General features: G+C 37.3%; 1 protein-coding gene across 1 annotated transcript in view; it reads right to left on the bottom strand.

The window, feature by feature from the left end:
- Positions 1-16,856, bottom strand: part of ITGBL1 (integrin subunit beta like 1) — a gene marked incomplete at both ends in the record, with an annotated part of 143,770 nt that overhangs the window by 57,825 nt on the left and 69,089 nt on the right. The window contains 2 exons of the mRNA XM_082337850.1: positions 10,700-10,846; positions 15,462-15,602. Coding sequence (XP_082193976.1) covers positions 10,700-10,846; positions 15,462-15,602 — 288 coding nt within the window. The remainder of the gene's footprint in view (positions 1-10,699; positions 10,847-15,461; positions 15,603-16,856) is intronic.

The following is a 16,856-nucleotide window of genomic DNA, read 5'->3' as shown; positions in this document are numbered from 1 at the left end:
GCTGCAAAGCGTAGCACTTGTAAGTATCCACTTATGCAAAGATTTGCCTGAATACTAACCATGTTCTTTCAGTTGTAAACAGCATAATTCGGCCTGATAACTTAAGACTGTGATCTATTACATCTTATTAATATATGGTGAATTCTTCTAAGATATATGCATCATCTACAGATATACATCTCACTGGAATGTAAAGAGAACAGGCACTACTGAATGTTTAACCCAAATCACACACAACACTATGGCAAAACTTATTTCTCACGTGCTGTTGTTCCAGATAGCAATTTCAATGCTGAGATTTTTATATTATATAGACATAAGGTAAATACATTCTGAATTTTTTTTCAGGTTGCCTTCTAGATTATATTCCCTGCTCTGCTAAACAAGAAGCCAAGCTCAAACAGTTTGAAAAAACAGGGGTGCCTCAAAAAAAGGCCAACTATGTCAAAAGACACACTAACAATCACTGAATATTGACATTTAGAAAACAGCAAGAGAGACTCCCACCAATTGAAAATAGGAAGATACAGGCTAAGAATAATCAAGCAAGACTGGGATATAGAAGAGACTATGTACAGAAGATAACCGGCTGTCAGAAAGAAGGCAGTCCTGGCCTTCAAGTTCTTTCACAGATGTCTTTCACAGATGAAAGAGGTCTTGTCTGCTGGAGGAAGAACTACAATCGAGGGAACAAGAACAAGGAAGACCACATCACATACAGAAGGAAATTTGCAATGTGTCCAGAGATGGTAGCATTTCAGAAGCACTGACTGAGAGAATAAGAGGGATCTTTCATGTGGTTAATGCTTACAGCCATCAGAAAAACACATTCCTCCCTGATCTGTGAAATGAGTATGTTCAATTTTTTACAGATTTGTGCCTTTTGTACCCTACCCATTCTTATCCATCAGATTAACCCTACCTAAACCTATGCATCCAAATACACTACAACAGGCATATGGCTCATTAGAAACAAAACCACACAAGCTGGCTGGCTAGTGGGATTGTGCAGATTGGCCCACGGAGTACGAAAAATATATTGCTGCATTTTATCTCCCTTTTCACTGATGGAGGCACAAAGTAGAATCTCGTCTCTTAACAGCTGCCAATAAAGCATTTGCACACTGATTTCTTTTTTCTGGAGATCTCAGAGAGAAAAGCTAACGTTGAGCTGAATGATGGAAAAAAGCAAGGAAACACACTCCTTTACTTTTCTAACCAGTAAGCAGAAACAATGCAAAGCTGAACTATAACACACATGCCAGGTTTCAAAATTCTGACACAAAATGGCTGGCACTAATCTGTGCATGGATCATTTATTTTGCTGTTATTTCATGATAGGTGAAGTTACATGCTATGATTTAATAGCCATTAATATGATGAAGAGGATTGACATATGACAAAGCCAACTGGTTGCTTTTGAAATTTTGCAGCTTTAGGTGATCTATGGTCATGCTAGGTGTTCCAGCTACTCCATGGAACTGCTTCTACTCTCAAGTATATAAACTTTAAAAACAGCAAAGACGTACTTAGAAATAACACATTCCACAGAACGGACAGTTACACAGTTGTATGCCAACCTCTTCAAAATTGCACAAGAAATCAAAGCTGATTGACTACAAGGTATCTTGTACACAGGTTGTATCATAGACTTATGGAATCATGTATGCTGGAAGGGCCTCCAGAGGTCAAGTAGCCCAAAGTCCTTCCCAGAGCAGTCCTACTACAGCAGGTTGCTCAGGGCTGTGACCTACAGAGTTTTGAAAATTTTCAAGGATTTTTTTTCCACCAGTATCCCCAAGTGCTTCTCCACAGGGTTGCTCTCAATCCATTCATCCCCCATGTCTGTATCAATATCAGCGATTTCCCCAACCCAGGTGCAGGACCTTGCACTTGGCCTTGTTGAACTTCATGAGGTTCACATGGGCCTGCTCCTCAAGCATGTCAAGGTCCCTCTGAATGGCATCTCTCTCCTCAAGCGTATCAACTGCACCACTCAGCTTAGTGTCATCTGCAAACTTGCTGAGGGTGCATTCAATCCCACTGTATACATCGTTGATGAAAATATTAAATAGTATTGGTCGCAGTACAAACCCTTGAGGGACACCACTTGTTACTGGTTTCAACTTGGACATTGAGTCATTGACTATAACTCTTTGGACATGGACAGCCAGCCAATTCCTCTTCCATCTAACAGTCCATCCATCAAACCCATCTCTCTCCAATTTAGTGGCAAGAATGTTGGGAGGGACCATATCAAAAGCCTTACAGCAGTCCAGGTAGATGACATCCGTAGCTCTTCCCTTGTGCGCTGATGCAGTCAGTCCATCATAGAAGTCCACTAGATTACTCAGGCACAATTTGCCCTTGGTGAAGCCGTGTTGGCTGTCTCTCTAATCTCCCAGTCTTCCATATGCTTTGACATATCTTCCAAGAGGATCTGTTCTATGATCTTACCAGGCACAGAGGTGAGGCTGACCGGTCAGTAGTTCCCAGGGTCCTCCTTTTAAAAATGGGTGTGATGTTTAGCTTCTTCCAATCACTGGGGATTTCACCGAACTTTTCAAATATGAGTGAGAGTGGCTTGGCAATTACATCTGCTGGTTCCCTCAGGACCCTGGGATGCATCTCATCAGATCCCATGGACTTATGTATGTTCAGGTTCCTCAGGTGATTTTGAACCTGATCTTCTCCTACAATGGGAGGGATTTCATTCCCTTAGTCCCTGCTTTGAGGTTCAGGGGCTTGAGAGATGTGGGAAGAATCTGCTAGATTACTTGCATTGAGCTATCCCGATCTTCCAGCAAGTATCAAGGTGACTGAAATTGCCTGTGATGAGCAAGGCCTCCAATCTTGAGGATTCCTTCAGCTGTCTAAAGAAGGCTTCATTTACATCCTTTCTTGATCAGGTGGTCTGTAGCAGACAGCTACCACATTCATAATAAATAATTATATATGAATATATCACATATGAATAATTACATAAATATATCGCATATAAATAATCATGCCTGCCTCTTGCATATCCATTTAAACATCAGAATTTGGTTTATCCTACACTGCCTTTCTTACTGGTGAGAATAAAATAAAATATATTTAAATCAAAAAATGCTATACTGAAAAAGAGTATGTCAAGTTATTCTCATTGCGAAGTGGCATCCATGGTTGTTACTCTGCCAGCCATAGATGCCATGGTTTAAAGATTCCTTTGTTATACTGGGCATTTATCCCACAGCCCTAATTCCTAAGTATCATCCTAGAAGAGATATGTTACTTTTCCTCTGTTCTTTACGTCCTCTCAAACATCTCACTGTGAAAACGAGTGGGAAACTTCAGAACATTAACAAATTCTATTACAGAAATTTTTGTGAACTACTTCACTCTTGCGATATCACCTACATCTCAGAAACAGACAACTTCCAACACACCCTGCTTCTAGCAGAACAGATTAAAAAAACACTTACGCAGAAACAAAGTACTTCCTGAACCATTTATTTATTACTGAGTTATAAGCACTGCAAGTATGGGTTCACTGCAGAAATGAAATGTTCTCTTGATTTACAGTCCTTCCTTGGTTCCTCTGTCCCTACTTGCTGTCTCCCAAAAAAAGCAACAGTAAAAGGCAAAAACAATAGCTAAGAGTGCTGTAGGTGGGTCACTGACAAATAAGTAGCTTTCTCTACAGAGAAATACTGAAGTATTGAGCTCCTGAACATTTTCTGATAACAAAAGATAAATTACATTTTAAAAAAAATCAGAAATGCAAAAAAGGTGAAATACTCTCAGCAGTTCCAAACTGGCTTTCCTAACAAAAGGCAGCTTCCAGAGGATCCTGCTTCAGTTAACAGAGAGAGACTCATACAGAGCCTGAATCAGAGAAGCAGTTTAAAATCAGTGATCTAAACTATTGATAGACAAATCTAGGAGGAGTGTGATGCAACTATTTATCTGTATTTTTTCTCCTAGACTTCAAGGGACTACAAGTGGAGTTCAGACTGCCAGTCCAGCATATAAGGGCATACCAAATTGTATAACAAATACTCTTATGCCAGCTCATTTGGCATTAAAGTACTAGTATAGTAAGAGTGCCTCTCTGCTTGAAGCACACAGATGTATAACGGAGCTCAGTCTCAAAGTTGATGAGGTGAAAGCTAGAGACGTGACGCATGACTTGCATTTATGTTCTGTTCTTGTTACACCAGCTAATAACATTACTTGCTGCCAGGCTGTCTACTATAGTGCTTTAAGACCTCCTTCAGAATGCAGGGGTCATGCAAAATGAATGAAAACAGCAGGCCAAATTCAGAGATGATGTACATTAGAGTAATTTACACTTCAATTAAACAGTGCAATTTGCATAATAAGAGGCTGCAATAAAGAGCTAGTAGCAGGGATAGTAACCTAGATTTTACCTTAGGATTGTTTACACTTTTCTGCTCTAACCCCATCCTGTCATATATAAAGTACAGTGAATCATTCAAATGGCAACTTTTACTATCGTCTTCCTTTACTAAGTCAACAAGCAATAGGCATTAGAAACAATGTTTTTCTATAGGTAGCTAATAGAAATAGGAAATTCTTTTGGTTGATTGGTTTTGGCAATATCATACCAGAGGGGGACCCCAAAGTCCTTAATTAATAACTGCACTTAGAACAAAAGAACCAGAACTGTGAGGACACAAAACTATAGTAAATAAGGCTCCAGTGGTAATAGCACAGAACTAGCTCTCATGATCTGGCACATGCCACCAGCAGCCCTTCTGCCCCTTTAAGTCACCATTCCTATCTGTAGAGACTTACCTGTTGGAGAGATGATCAGGTTGGCATTACTATATTAGTTTGTATAGATTTAAAAATCTTAAAGATATACTAAATGATATAATCCAAAAGTTTATATGAAGCTCTAGTAGTTGATGATCTAACCCCAGAAATTACTTACAAGGTGAATATTTTATTTTTAATAAAATAATATTTTTTTAATATATTATTTTATGTCATATTTATGATCAGTCGTGTAAGTCTTCACAAAGGTCAGAAGAGAATTGCATAGTTACACCTGCTTTTAGGCACCTATTTAGCACATATCTTTTTGTCTAGTTTCCATCCACTGTTGTCGGTACACATATACGATTTATTCTGTGTGTGTTTCTCTTTCGTTCTGCATATCATGGTGTGTTGTATCAACAGGAATTTACAGCATTTCCTGTAGCAGCCAACCCTTTGATGAGCTGTGTTTCAGAGCAGCATGAAGTGTATATTATACAATAGTACAGCCAAGATATCCCAGAAAGGATTAGGACTTTACAGCAGCCACTGGCCAATGGCACTGCTCTTTGGGGTCATCATTGACCCTTATCTCCAAACTTTGTTTCCAGACTCCAGGAGATGGTATCCTGCAGATTAACAATATGCATTACAGAATCCAGCACTGAACACATGGGATTGATTCACTGTCTCAGTTCACCACAAGGAATCTTTAATATAATGCATTGAGCAATGTTGCTTTTCCACTAAGTCAGTCAACATCTGATAATTTTAAATAGAGAAGAAACAGCAAAGTTACTGTAAAGTAACTATGTCAGTAAACTTTCAAAATGCCATACAACTTTTGTACTCATGAATTCAATATTTTGAAGGACTTAGGAGAATTTTCAAAAGCAATAAAAATCTTTTTCAGTACAGAATCAAAAAAACTCTTCATATTTCAGATAGCCAATGCTAGAGCATAAGTGTAAAGGGGAATTTCACAGATAAACAGTTTCATTCTCTCTATATGACAAATAAATAAAAGCAATTATAGAAAAGAGATTAAAATGGTAAAATACACTACCAATAAGAAGATTTGTCATTTATCTGTCTTTGGATCACTGCCATGGGATGGTTGCCTTCACTAAGGGTAAGTGAGGAGAACAAGATTATTTTAAAAAAAGCTTTCATCTATTATTCTCAAAACCTACTTCTTTATTTTCAGTTGTCTTCCTGAAGGTTTTTTTATTATAACTATTTTGAAATCTGATTTTTGCCCTAAGGGGAAACTCAAGGGAGTGATGTGCATTTTAAAGAGAAAAGTGGTTTGTTGTCAGGATTAAGGGACAAGACAACATGTTATCTCTTTATTTCTTACCATAAGGATTTTTTGGTGTGTCTTTTCCTTTATTTCTGACACTGGTCTAGTTGTACAGTGTGTTCTTAAAAGGGACAGACTTTCACTGTGAAAGTATTACATCTATAGTGAAAAGTCATGCAGCAAGTAAAAAAAAACACTCTAAGGAATAAAAGTGTAGAAAGAATTATTCACTTTATATGAATGAAGCTGGCTAGAAACTCTCCTTGTTCTCCACATGCTTTTGTAGGGAAAGTAATTTTTGGAAAGTACCTAGCGGTAGTGTATTTGAATTCCCAAAATCTTCATCTGATCCTTCTCTCCCATTATATACAACAGGAACTACCGAAGGTAAAGACAGCCTGATTGATGTAACTGAGAGGATTTGTATTTCCTCCGGCTTTATAACATCATTTGAGAATGTAGACATTCTCACTTAGTGCTCAGCATGTCAATATAAAGCCTTCTCTCTCCTTCACCTACTGAAGCAGTTAAGACCAGGTGAAATATATTTTTGGCAGCATCTCTGCTCTCCCCGCATGCTGACCAGCACCCATGAAACAGCCTGTTATTCCTGTGAGTGACTGAGGAAAATCAGGAAGGGAATTATAGTCTGGAATAGAAGTTCACTGCTTCATCTGCTCTCAGGAGAGCAAATGCAGATTGAGAAATTGTAATCTATAGCATTTTATAGATAGTGATTATCTAATTAGGTCATGTTCTTCATAGCTTCATTTTAATTCTCTAAAATTTTTAATACAACTTTTATGTACCCCTGATATATTAAACACTTTTTACTTAAAAAAAAGCTTTCTTTAACTGTTAATTTTTTTCCTATATCTTTTTTTCTCTTGCTAAGGTTACATGACTCATAGTTAAGGGAACTTGGGATTCTCAAAATCTAGGTGGCACGTAGCAATTCTCTTAGTTTGCATTGCTGATGCTTTCTCTATTTCTGCCTATGTAGGAACATAATTTGCCTTAAAGGTAACGAATAAAAAATTGGGTACATATATATAAAAACCCAGTACTTTAAATTTGATGTTACAAACGTATTGGGTCATTGAATCATTAAAAAAAAAAGAGTAAGATTAGGCTAACATTCTCTTTTCTTTTCCATTAATCATTACCTGTAACAAAGTATAAGGTATAAAATAAGCACCTTATACCAAAATTAAGTTCAAAGATGGAAACTTTTGGTCCCTCAGACTGATTGAAAATTTTTGAAGAGTACCATTTTGCCATGATTTTTGTGCTAATATTATAAAATTTTGTGAAGTGAAACCAAGGATGTTTTCCTTTTAATGTAAGCCCCCACCATCCCAAATCTCTGACACAAAAATAGGCAAATCCCAAACCTTTTTTTTAATAAGGAATTTACAGGATTTGGTGGCTTGGTTTGGGTTTTTTTATTTTTATTTTTTTCTGGTTCACCTTCTGTAATTATTATGGGAGATTTTAAAGATTGAAGCTGAATCATTGGGAGTTTTATAACGTTCCATAGGAGAAAGTTTTGTGAAATGCACAAAAAACTAAAAATGGCCGTCCAAAGCTTTGAAGGATTATTTCTTCAATGCTTCCTCAGGGAGCATGGATTTTTTTTACTCCTGTTTAAGTGAAGGATTATCACATTTCGAAATCATACTTAACATTTCAACAAGAAAATATCATCTAGGAAATATAATTTTTGTTAAATTTTGTTAATCTTGGGAACCGAGTATCACAATTGAAGTTTCAAACTCGTCCACCTGAAAACCCGAGCATGTCAGGATTTAGACAAAGACTATAGAACAAGACTATGAATTGTAACAGTTCTATCTTTTTCTCCCTACACATTTTGGCTATCTATATAGCATTAAAAATTCTAAAAATGCTTTGTCCTTCAATGTCTTTATCCAAGACAATAAAAGTGATTGCAAAAGAGTAGATTAGCTGTCACAACTGTTGTTGACTAACCTAGATACAAAAGGTACAGATGAATAGAAAGCATTCTTCAAGGAAACATAATACATGGCAAAGTCATAAAGTCATGCACCTGCATCTCTGGGCTCTCCATTCTGCGTCTATTTCCATACATGAACTGCCTTACTAAAAGATCCCATTAAATAAGGACTTTAAGTACTCAACTTCTCCAGCAGGGCAGTGGATTACTGACCTGCATAAGGACTTACTGTCCTTGTACCGTAGCCAGGAGAAAAATATTACAAGGAGGTTACCAAAATAATAATAATGTTCAAGTGGAAAAGGTAACACTTCCATTTCCTTTTGAACTTTCCCTTCCATGTCACACAATCCTCCCTACGGACTTCAGAAAAATTGGGGATGGTGTTACAAGTCCATGGCCTTTTCCACCCCAGAAGACTTGAAAGAGTTTGCGTTTGATGGGAAATTTTTTTTTTTCATTTGCTTGTGTAACACTTTTGCCTGTGACAAGCTATAATGACAAGTAGTAGGTTTTCAAATGGGACCAAAGAATTTAACTGTGCAAGTCCAATGACAATTTTTCATTGGAACTAAACACTTACATCACTTCATCAGTACAGGAACTTTCTCACATTTTTTTATTATATCCAAAATATGATGGAAGAAAGGGAAATCCAGGGAATCCAAGCTAAAAAAAAAACACTACCCAGTAAATTATAGATGATCAGACTAAAATATCTTTTCTCTTTTTCTCTCCCAATTTCCTAAACAAAATTGTTCATAGAACGAAAACAAGATACCACATTCCATTTTAAAATGACAGTTTTCATGGGAATTTTTTTCAAGCATGTAATGCAGAAACTCTTGTTCCTTCATTACAGCAGCTGTCTATCATACTATGTCCTAGATCCACGTCTATGCCATTGGCATGCCTCATAAACCTTGGTGATCTCTTCTTGTGGGGAAGTCAAAGGACGTTCAGTGAAAGTCGCTATCAAATAAGCCTTTTGTTCCAATAGATACTGCTTGTACTTTATTTAAAAATTTTGACCAACAGATCATTCAGTCAAATGAATTCACCTGAAAGGGACTTATTTCACTGCTAGTGTCTCAACAGGAGAACACTGCCAGCATTAATACTTAGGTGTTTTTTTCAGAAAGTCAAGAGGATAGAATTATTGTCATTAATATTGAAATCTTTAAACTCACTCTTCTCACTATACTTAATAAAACTTTTCAAACTTTAAAATATAAATAGAACAATATGTTTCATAACTTACTACTGTATTTTTATTGAGATTAAACTTGGTTTTATGACTGTCATTCTTCTCTCTGTCATTTGACTGTCATAGTGTGCAATGCAATTAAATCATAGAACTGACTCCAAGTGCTCAACATACACATCTCCTAGTGAGGCAGATGAGAGAAGAGACATTCAGCATCCAATAAGAATAGGAAAAGAGTGAGCCAGTATTATAAATAAATAAATAAATAAATAAATAAATAAATAAATAAAATGTCAACACTCCTTTCTTTTAGTTATAATTCTTGCAATGACGAACAATAAAATGCAGTTCATTTTCTACAGATGTCCATGTTTCACCTAACTTGTTGCCAAAAATTCCTTTGAGAATTTTTAGCGAGAAAAGAGAGATGTAATTTACTAGAAAACTGTAGCTTAATTAAGAAAACAGCAAAGAACCATCTGTTAATACATAGTTCTTTTAAGATACAGCTAATGCTGCATTTAAGTTATGAGCTGCTCCACATTTACCAGGGGAGAAAAACACAATTATCACAGTGCTAACATGGGTGGACAGCCTACAATTTTGACTATGTTAGATAGTATTAGTGAAAGAAGAAATTGCAAATGAAATGACATTTAAGGTCAAATGCAATAATTCAAGAGTAGCTTTAGACCTTTCCCAGCAAATACTTGAGTGGGCAGAATTCATAACAATTTCAATTACCAGTTCTAGCAAAAGTCTGTCTCATATTTACTTTTCTCTCTTCCCTCTGCAGAAAACCACATTTCACACAGTGACAGATGAAAATTAGCAGGTCCTCTTCCTTCTGAGAAAAGTTTCCTTTTGCTTGCAATGTGTATTTCAATTGCATGTATATTTTTTTAGTCAAAGCTTTTTAAAAGGCTACAGTGTCACAAAGAAATGCTTTCAAATGAAAAGCCAGTGGCTAACTAGCAAACCGCAGTGAAGAACAACTGCATTTTAGAAGTCAGTCCTGCACTCAGTAGGGCAGGTTCTTAGGCAGTGTAAATCTGAACAGCTCTTATCACAATGGTGCCACAACATTTTACACAGGCTGAAAATCTCATGCTGGTTTTGTCAAAGAATACATAGAATACGTTCATATTTTTAATGTATCTTCAGGAAAGACTTAACTGCAGCAATCTTCAAAGCATCCTTGAAAACCTCCAAAACAAATGTTGAGATATGTGAAATAAAATACAAAGCAGTAGATGACAGGAAAAATAGGTGACCTTTGTATTCTTCTGCTCCCTTCTTATAACTCACAGGTTACAGAGGTGTGATTCATGCACAGTAAGCCAAGAAAGTTCACATTTTTCAGTACTAGTAATGCAGGACATCTGTAAAATTCTTTTGATGGAAGTACATTTTAAGGGCATGAAAATTCTTTCAGAAATGTGCTTACCTCTTCCAGAGCAAGGTAAATTAGAATTTCCTTGGCATTTCTTAGCACTTTCCTCAACTGACAATGGACAAGAACGTGGATGCTCACACTTCTTCCCAGTCCATCCTTCTTTACAGTCACACCTTCCACAATTACACTGTCCATGACCTTTACAATGAATATGATTAAAGATTAGCCCCCATATTGATGATAGGTATTAAAACCTCATGATTAGATGAACTTTATCAAAGTTGTGGTTTCATTAAATAATCAGACTGGCAAAAAATACAATCAATTCACTATATGTACTTTTTTTCTGAAAACAGCATTGGTCTATCATTCCATTTGAGCCATATTTCCTTTTAATTTTTTTTTTATTAAGGGATGTTTTGCCATTTGGCACACGTTTCTCATGCAAAAGGGTGGAATAAAGGTTACAAATACACATCTCACCACCATCTGGAAAAGTGGGGCCGTCATAAGGCAATATTTCATTTACCTTTATGTTCTTTTTCTACCACAGTTGCAGCATATTCTCTAAGTAATATATCATCTTTTATTTACTTGAAATCAACGTGATCCACTAGAGACAAGCAATGTCACACCAATTCCAAGTCTCAAACCAGTGCAGACCATATCCAGACCAAGAAAAACCAAGCTCATTGCCCAGCTCCCTTCATCATGAGCCTAATGCTCTTTGCATAAAGCAGTGGGATTCTGGCAATACAAAATGTTCCCTGCACTGGATGAGGAAAGCTTGAGCATCAGTAAAAACATTCCTTGCCACAAAATTTATTTTCATGAGCTCTGATAGCAGGTTAGATCTTCTCTCACAATTTTCACATAGTCATCATTCACTGGACACAGGACCCATCAGAGCATTGCTCTGATGCTCACTTGTCTATCCAGGTTCTTCTTGAAAACCATAGTAACACAGATTTTATATTTCTTTCTAACCGTACTTGCATTTTCAGACTGGCTTATATTATATTTCTAAAACATATGCATTTATCAGTTCACAAGAGAAAATGGGAGGAAGCAAGCATTCTGTGAGTTATCAGAGTAGTTCCCTGAATACAAGTCTTATTAATTTCACAAGAATAACTTTTCTTTATATTAATTATTTGTTTACCTTAAAAAGCATTAAATGCTTCCTCTTGTTTAGAGGGTAGATTTAGATTAGATATTAGGAAGAAATTTTTTACTGTGAAGGTAGTGAGACACTGGAAGAGGTTGCCCAGAGAAGTTGTGGATGCCCCATCCCTGGAAGTGCTCAAGGCCAGGTTGGATGAGGCTTTGAGCAACTTGATCTAGTGGAAGGTAGACCTGCCCATGGCAGTGGGGGTGGAATTAGATGATCTTTAAGGTTTCTTCCAACCCAAACCATTCTATGATTCTGTCCTTTGCTTTCACATGTACCTGCTGACAGGTTGCAAACTGGACATATGTTCTCTGATCCAGATAGATACTTATGAAGGGATGATGTTCTTTTATATAATATTTTCTTTGCTAGAGCCACAGTAAAGGAGCTAACGAGATGTGTGAATGTAGGAATTTTCTTATGGAAGCCTTTTTTCTTTCTATGTCAAGTCATGAAATCTGTTCTCCCTTTAAAGGAACAGAATCACTTTAATGTTGTGAACACCTCTGAAAGAAAATCATTCAGTAACATACTGAACAGCACTTCAGATGTTAAGAGAAGGCATCCGGTTGCCAATATGAGGTACTGCAAATTGACAGCCACCCCAAGCCATATGAAGCTTCTGTAGGGAGCTGCTGTTGTGTGATGTTAAATCCTCACAGCAGGGCTGTCAATTCCTGTCATTTGTAGTTTATGAAATAAACATAGCCTTTCATTCAGTTACAGTAAAACTCTACACGTAAACATGATTTCCTATCATTTCAATCTGCTACTCAGGACAATGTGATTTCCTGTCTCTACCTATTAGGTAGGTAGAACAAGACAGCAAAAGTTTTGTAGCAGCTCTGTTTGATGTACATTTTAAGAGAGCTGGATTATTTTCCCTAATCTGACTAATCCCTCTTGGATTCATCTTAAATCAATTTACACATAATTGTGAGAAAAATGAGGATATTTTGCAGACACACCTAACACATGCACACTTTGTGCGCTAAGTAAATTTATTTCACGTAAACAAATAAAAAATCTGTCCAGTTATAATCCTGCTAGTAAATCTTTGATTTAATTGCAAATTCTGTCTGTCTACCACAATAAACCAAAATTAATACTTATGTATCTTGTCCATTTCTGAAACAGGACTAAACAGCAGGACTATAAGACATTGTTCACTCTGCTCCATGTTAAAACGGAGAGTTCTGCACAATCTATTTGAGGAATGCATACTTGGATGGCCAGCTAAGGCTAAAATAGGCTTTTCTAAAACACAATGGAAAGAGAAGGGATAAGAATAAGAAGTAGTACTAAAATTTTTGCTGATTAGATAGAAAAACTAAGCTGTAGTTCGACATGAGTTTTAGTTACACCAAGCAAGCCATATGAGTACCTCCTTTTGTCTCTCGTAAGGTTTGCTCATTTCCAGTTATGTTTACGTAACAAAGAACACGGTAACAGTCCTTTAGCCAATGTCAAATGGCAGTATCTTCCCCCCAACTCCTTTGTAACTGCCCATACTTTCTTACACAATGCTTTCTTACAACCATTACCACCCTGGGCAGCAGCAGCAGCAATGGCAGTAATGTCCGGGAAAGAGGGAGTTCAAGCCCTGTTTCGGTGATGCAGCATTAGCTGTAGATGCCACACGTTTGCTTGAATCTCATTAGATTTGAAACTCTTGTGTTCACCTTTAACTACAGAACACATTTACCATGTTGGTTTTTTAGCTTTGTATTCCTTAGTTGATGCTGACATTTTGATCAGTCCCTGAGTGCTAAAAACATACTCAGCAATGCAATAATACATTCAAAAATTGACAACATCCCAAAGTGAATCCTCTTGCTGCTCTCATGACTGCAGTTCTACATCCTTCCAGCTTATTAATTAAATAAACCTATGTAACATTTGTAGGTGGCTGAAACAATAACAAGCAACTGAATTCACTGAAGGTTTTTAGAAATGCTTCTTTCTTTTTATTTCCTCGTTTTATTAGCTAGTGATTCATCAATATTTATTAAAAAAAAACCCAAAAACCACACACAGCAGCTGAGAAACCTTTCACCTTTATAATAGGCAAAGAGGCAGCTAAGAATTTTATGTACCACATTTGTTTCAGCCTTCTCTCCCTATTACAGACAATTCCTATGATCTTTCTACGAGAGATCTCTCATTCTAGTAACAGGAGAATATACCACATCATTATTTTCCTTGATGTGACTGCATTCTTCCTACTATTAATTAGGCCAGATCAGGTTTCTACAGGACACATTAGAGCTGACAACCTGTAATCTGTCAAGTCCCTTTGAAACCACCCTCATTCGTTTTTGCAAAGTTCCTGTTCGTACAAACTGCATGCTGTGTATTGATCAAAGTCCTTCTGTCCTGCTCAGTATTAGCATCTTTTTATCAATAACTATACAAAACTGTATGCAAGGTCTCACGCAGAATCTTGGCTTTTGTTAGTTGATACATGGAGCATCAATCTAAATACACTGCAACACATTCATATTTTCCACACGTTGATGCTCTACTTGTTCTCAGGTCAATTGGTATTCTCAGAGTACTGTTTTTCATTAACTCAATTCACTTTTCCTCAAATTTCTTCCTCTCACTTGTCCTCTCCCTGCCATATAACATGAAACAACAAAATCTGATCTAAAAAATTTCAAATTTAAATTTCCCCAAGGAAGGATATATATATGTGCTGGTTTTGGCTGGGATAGGGTTAATTTTCTTCATAGTAGCTAGTATGGGGCTATGTTTTGGATTTGTGCTGAAAACAGTGTTGATAACACAGGGATGTTTTCGTTATTGCTGAGCAGCGCTTACACAGAGTCAAGGCCTTTCCTGCTTCTCACCCCACCCCACCAGTGAGTAGGCTGGGGGTGCACAAGAAGCTGGCAGGGGACACAGATGGGACAGCTGACCCCAACTGACCAAAGGGCTATTCCATACCATATGACATCATGCTCAGCATGTAAAGCTGGAGGAAGAAAGAGGAAGGGGGGGACATTGGGTGTGATGGCGTTTGTCTTCCCAAGTAACCGTTACGTGTGATGGAGCCCTGCTTTCCTGGAGATGGCTGAACACCTGCCTGCCCATGGCAAGCAGTGAATGAATTCCTTGGTTTGCTTTGTTTGCACACACAGCTTTACCTGTTAAACTGTCTTTATCTCAACCCATGAATTTTCCCACTTGTACCCTTCTGTTTCTCTCCCCCATCCTAGCAGGGGGGAGTGAGCGGCTGTGTGGTGCTTAGTTGCCGGCTGGGGTTAAACCACAACAATATATATATATTTTAAAGTTTCAACCATTCTCCAATATATGTTAGGTTACACTGAAGACAAGAGTATTAGAAGGGAGATGGGCACATGAAAGTATTTCGTATTTACAGAATTTGTTAAAAGGCATAGAAAAAAAGACGTTTTAAGAAAGCTTTAGAACTGGAAACGTTTTTACTTTTTTTTACAGAGTTATGTCTTTTAATTTAAAAAGTCCACTCCAAAAAAAAAAAAAAAATCAGCTAAAGCTTTGTATATTTTAAGCTAGGAAAATGAGAATTGGAGCACTAAGGAAGAGCAAGATCAGACCAATTGGATGCTTTTGTTATAAAACTACACATAAGTTCCTTTTATATATATTCCTTACCTGAACAGAAGTCATCAGAATATCTATCATACACTGCTTTGCAATTTCTTTCGTCACACTCACAAGTGTCTCCATGAATATCTCCCCAGTCACCAGTTGGGTCCACATCATGGCACGTGCATTCCCCACATACACATGTGCCTAGGAAAGGGGGGGGGGGGGGGGGGGGGGGGGGGAGACAGAGATAGAAGATTAATTGAGCAATTTGGAGTAATACAAGTTTGATTACAGGAATTTACACTTGTGAATTTTCTGCTCTCACAGGAGTGCAGTTTCAAAGCTGCAAGTATTCATCATGAGCGTATGCTCATCTTCTATGATTTAAAACCTTCTATGATTATTTAGTAGTAATACTTTATACAAACAAGTTGGATTCCTGTTCAAGTTTCTTTTTGCTTTTGAGCCAAGTTAGGAATCACCAGAAGAATGTAGTGCACAGAACAGTTGTAAATCTTTGACATCAACAGTAATTTGCCCTGACACTAATGACAATAAAAATCAATGCCGTTTAAATGACTTGGGCTTGGGCACAGTGGATAATTAATGATTGTTAAAGGACAAACATTTAAACTAGAAGGGAATCCAAATTCTAATCCAGCTGAAAATGTCTAGGAGGTCATTCTTTACTTAGGAAGAACAGCAGCACAGGTCTCCATGAAAATGATACTTCTCCACTTTTCCCAAGTCAATATTCAGAGCCACACCCTGTTGTTTACAATAAGAAGGGAAATGTGAAATATGACAGACATACTAATTTGGTACAACCCTCCTGATATGCAGAGAACACGCATCCTACTTACTTAGGAAAAGTCAGAACAAAAAAAGACAGTTTCCTTATTCAGAAATCCAAATATGCTCCAGGGCCATACGCTCACTACTTTTTCTGAGATGCCAACAGGCACGAAGAAGCAGCTTAACCTAACAGATGCATGCAGTTCATTTCCTGGAGAGTAGCTTCACCTTCTGCTACTCCACCAATGCCTTTGTCTTCTTATTCAGATTTTCTGAACAATATAATGCATTTGAGGACAACAGGACAGGGTGGCTAAAGACTACATATAGATATGGGCACATTCTCTAAAAAGAGAAGGTTACACAATCGTGCATGCATGAAGCAGGAAGAGCTGCTGCCCTCTTTATGCTAAAGCCACCAAGACAATTTTTCTTGAGCCACCTCAAGAAATTTGCACCTGATCTTTGATACTTTCACAATTCAGTGACACCACTGAAAGAGAAGAAAAAAACCCAACAATAACAAACAAACCAAAAAAAAACCAGAAAATGAGGAAATGCCTCTGGAGAGTGATTAATCCTTTCAGAAACAACTTCAAAGTGAATTTCGATCAGCTGTCCTGGATATCGAAATGCAAAACACCATCTCGCCAAAGTTTAAAA

The sequence above is a fragment of the Platalea leucorodia genome (genome assembly GCF_965183815.1).
Source record: "Platalea leucorodia genome assembly, chromosome: 2".
NCBI lineage: Eukaryota > Metazoa > Chordata > Aves > Pelecaniformes > Threskiornithidae > Platalea > Platalea leucorodia.
This window is presented reverse-complemented; position numbering and strand designations above follow the sequence as displayed.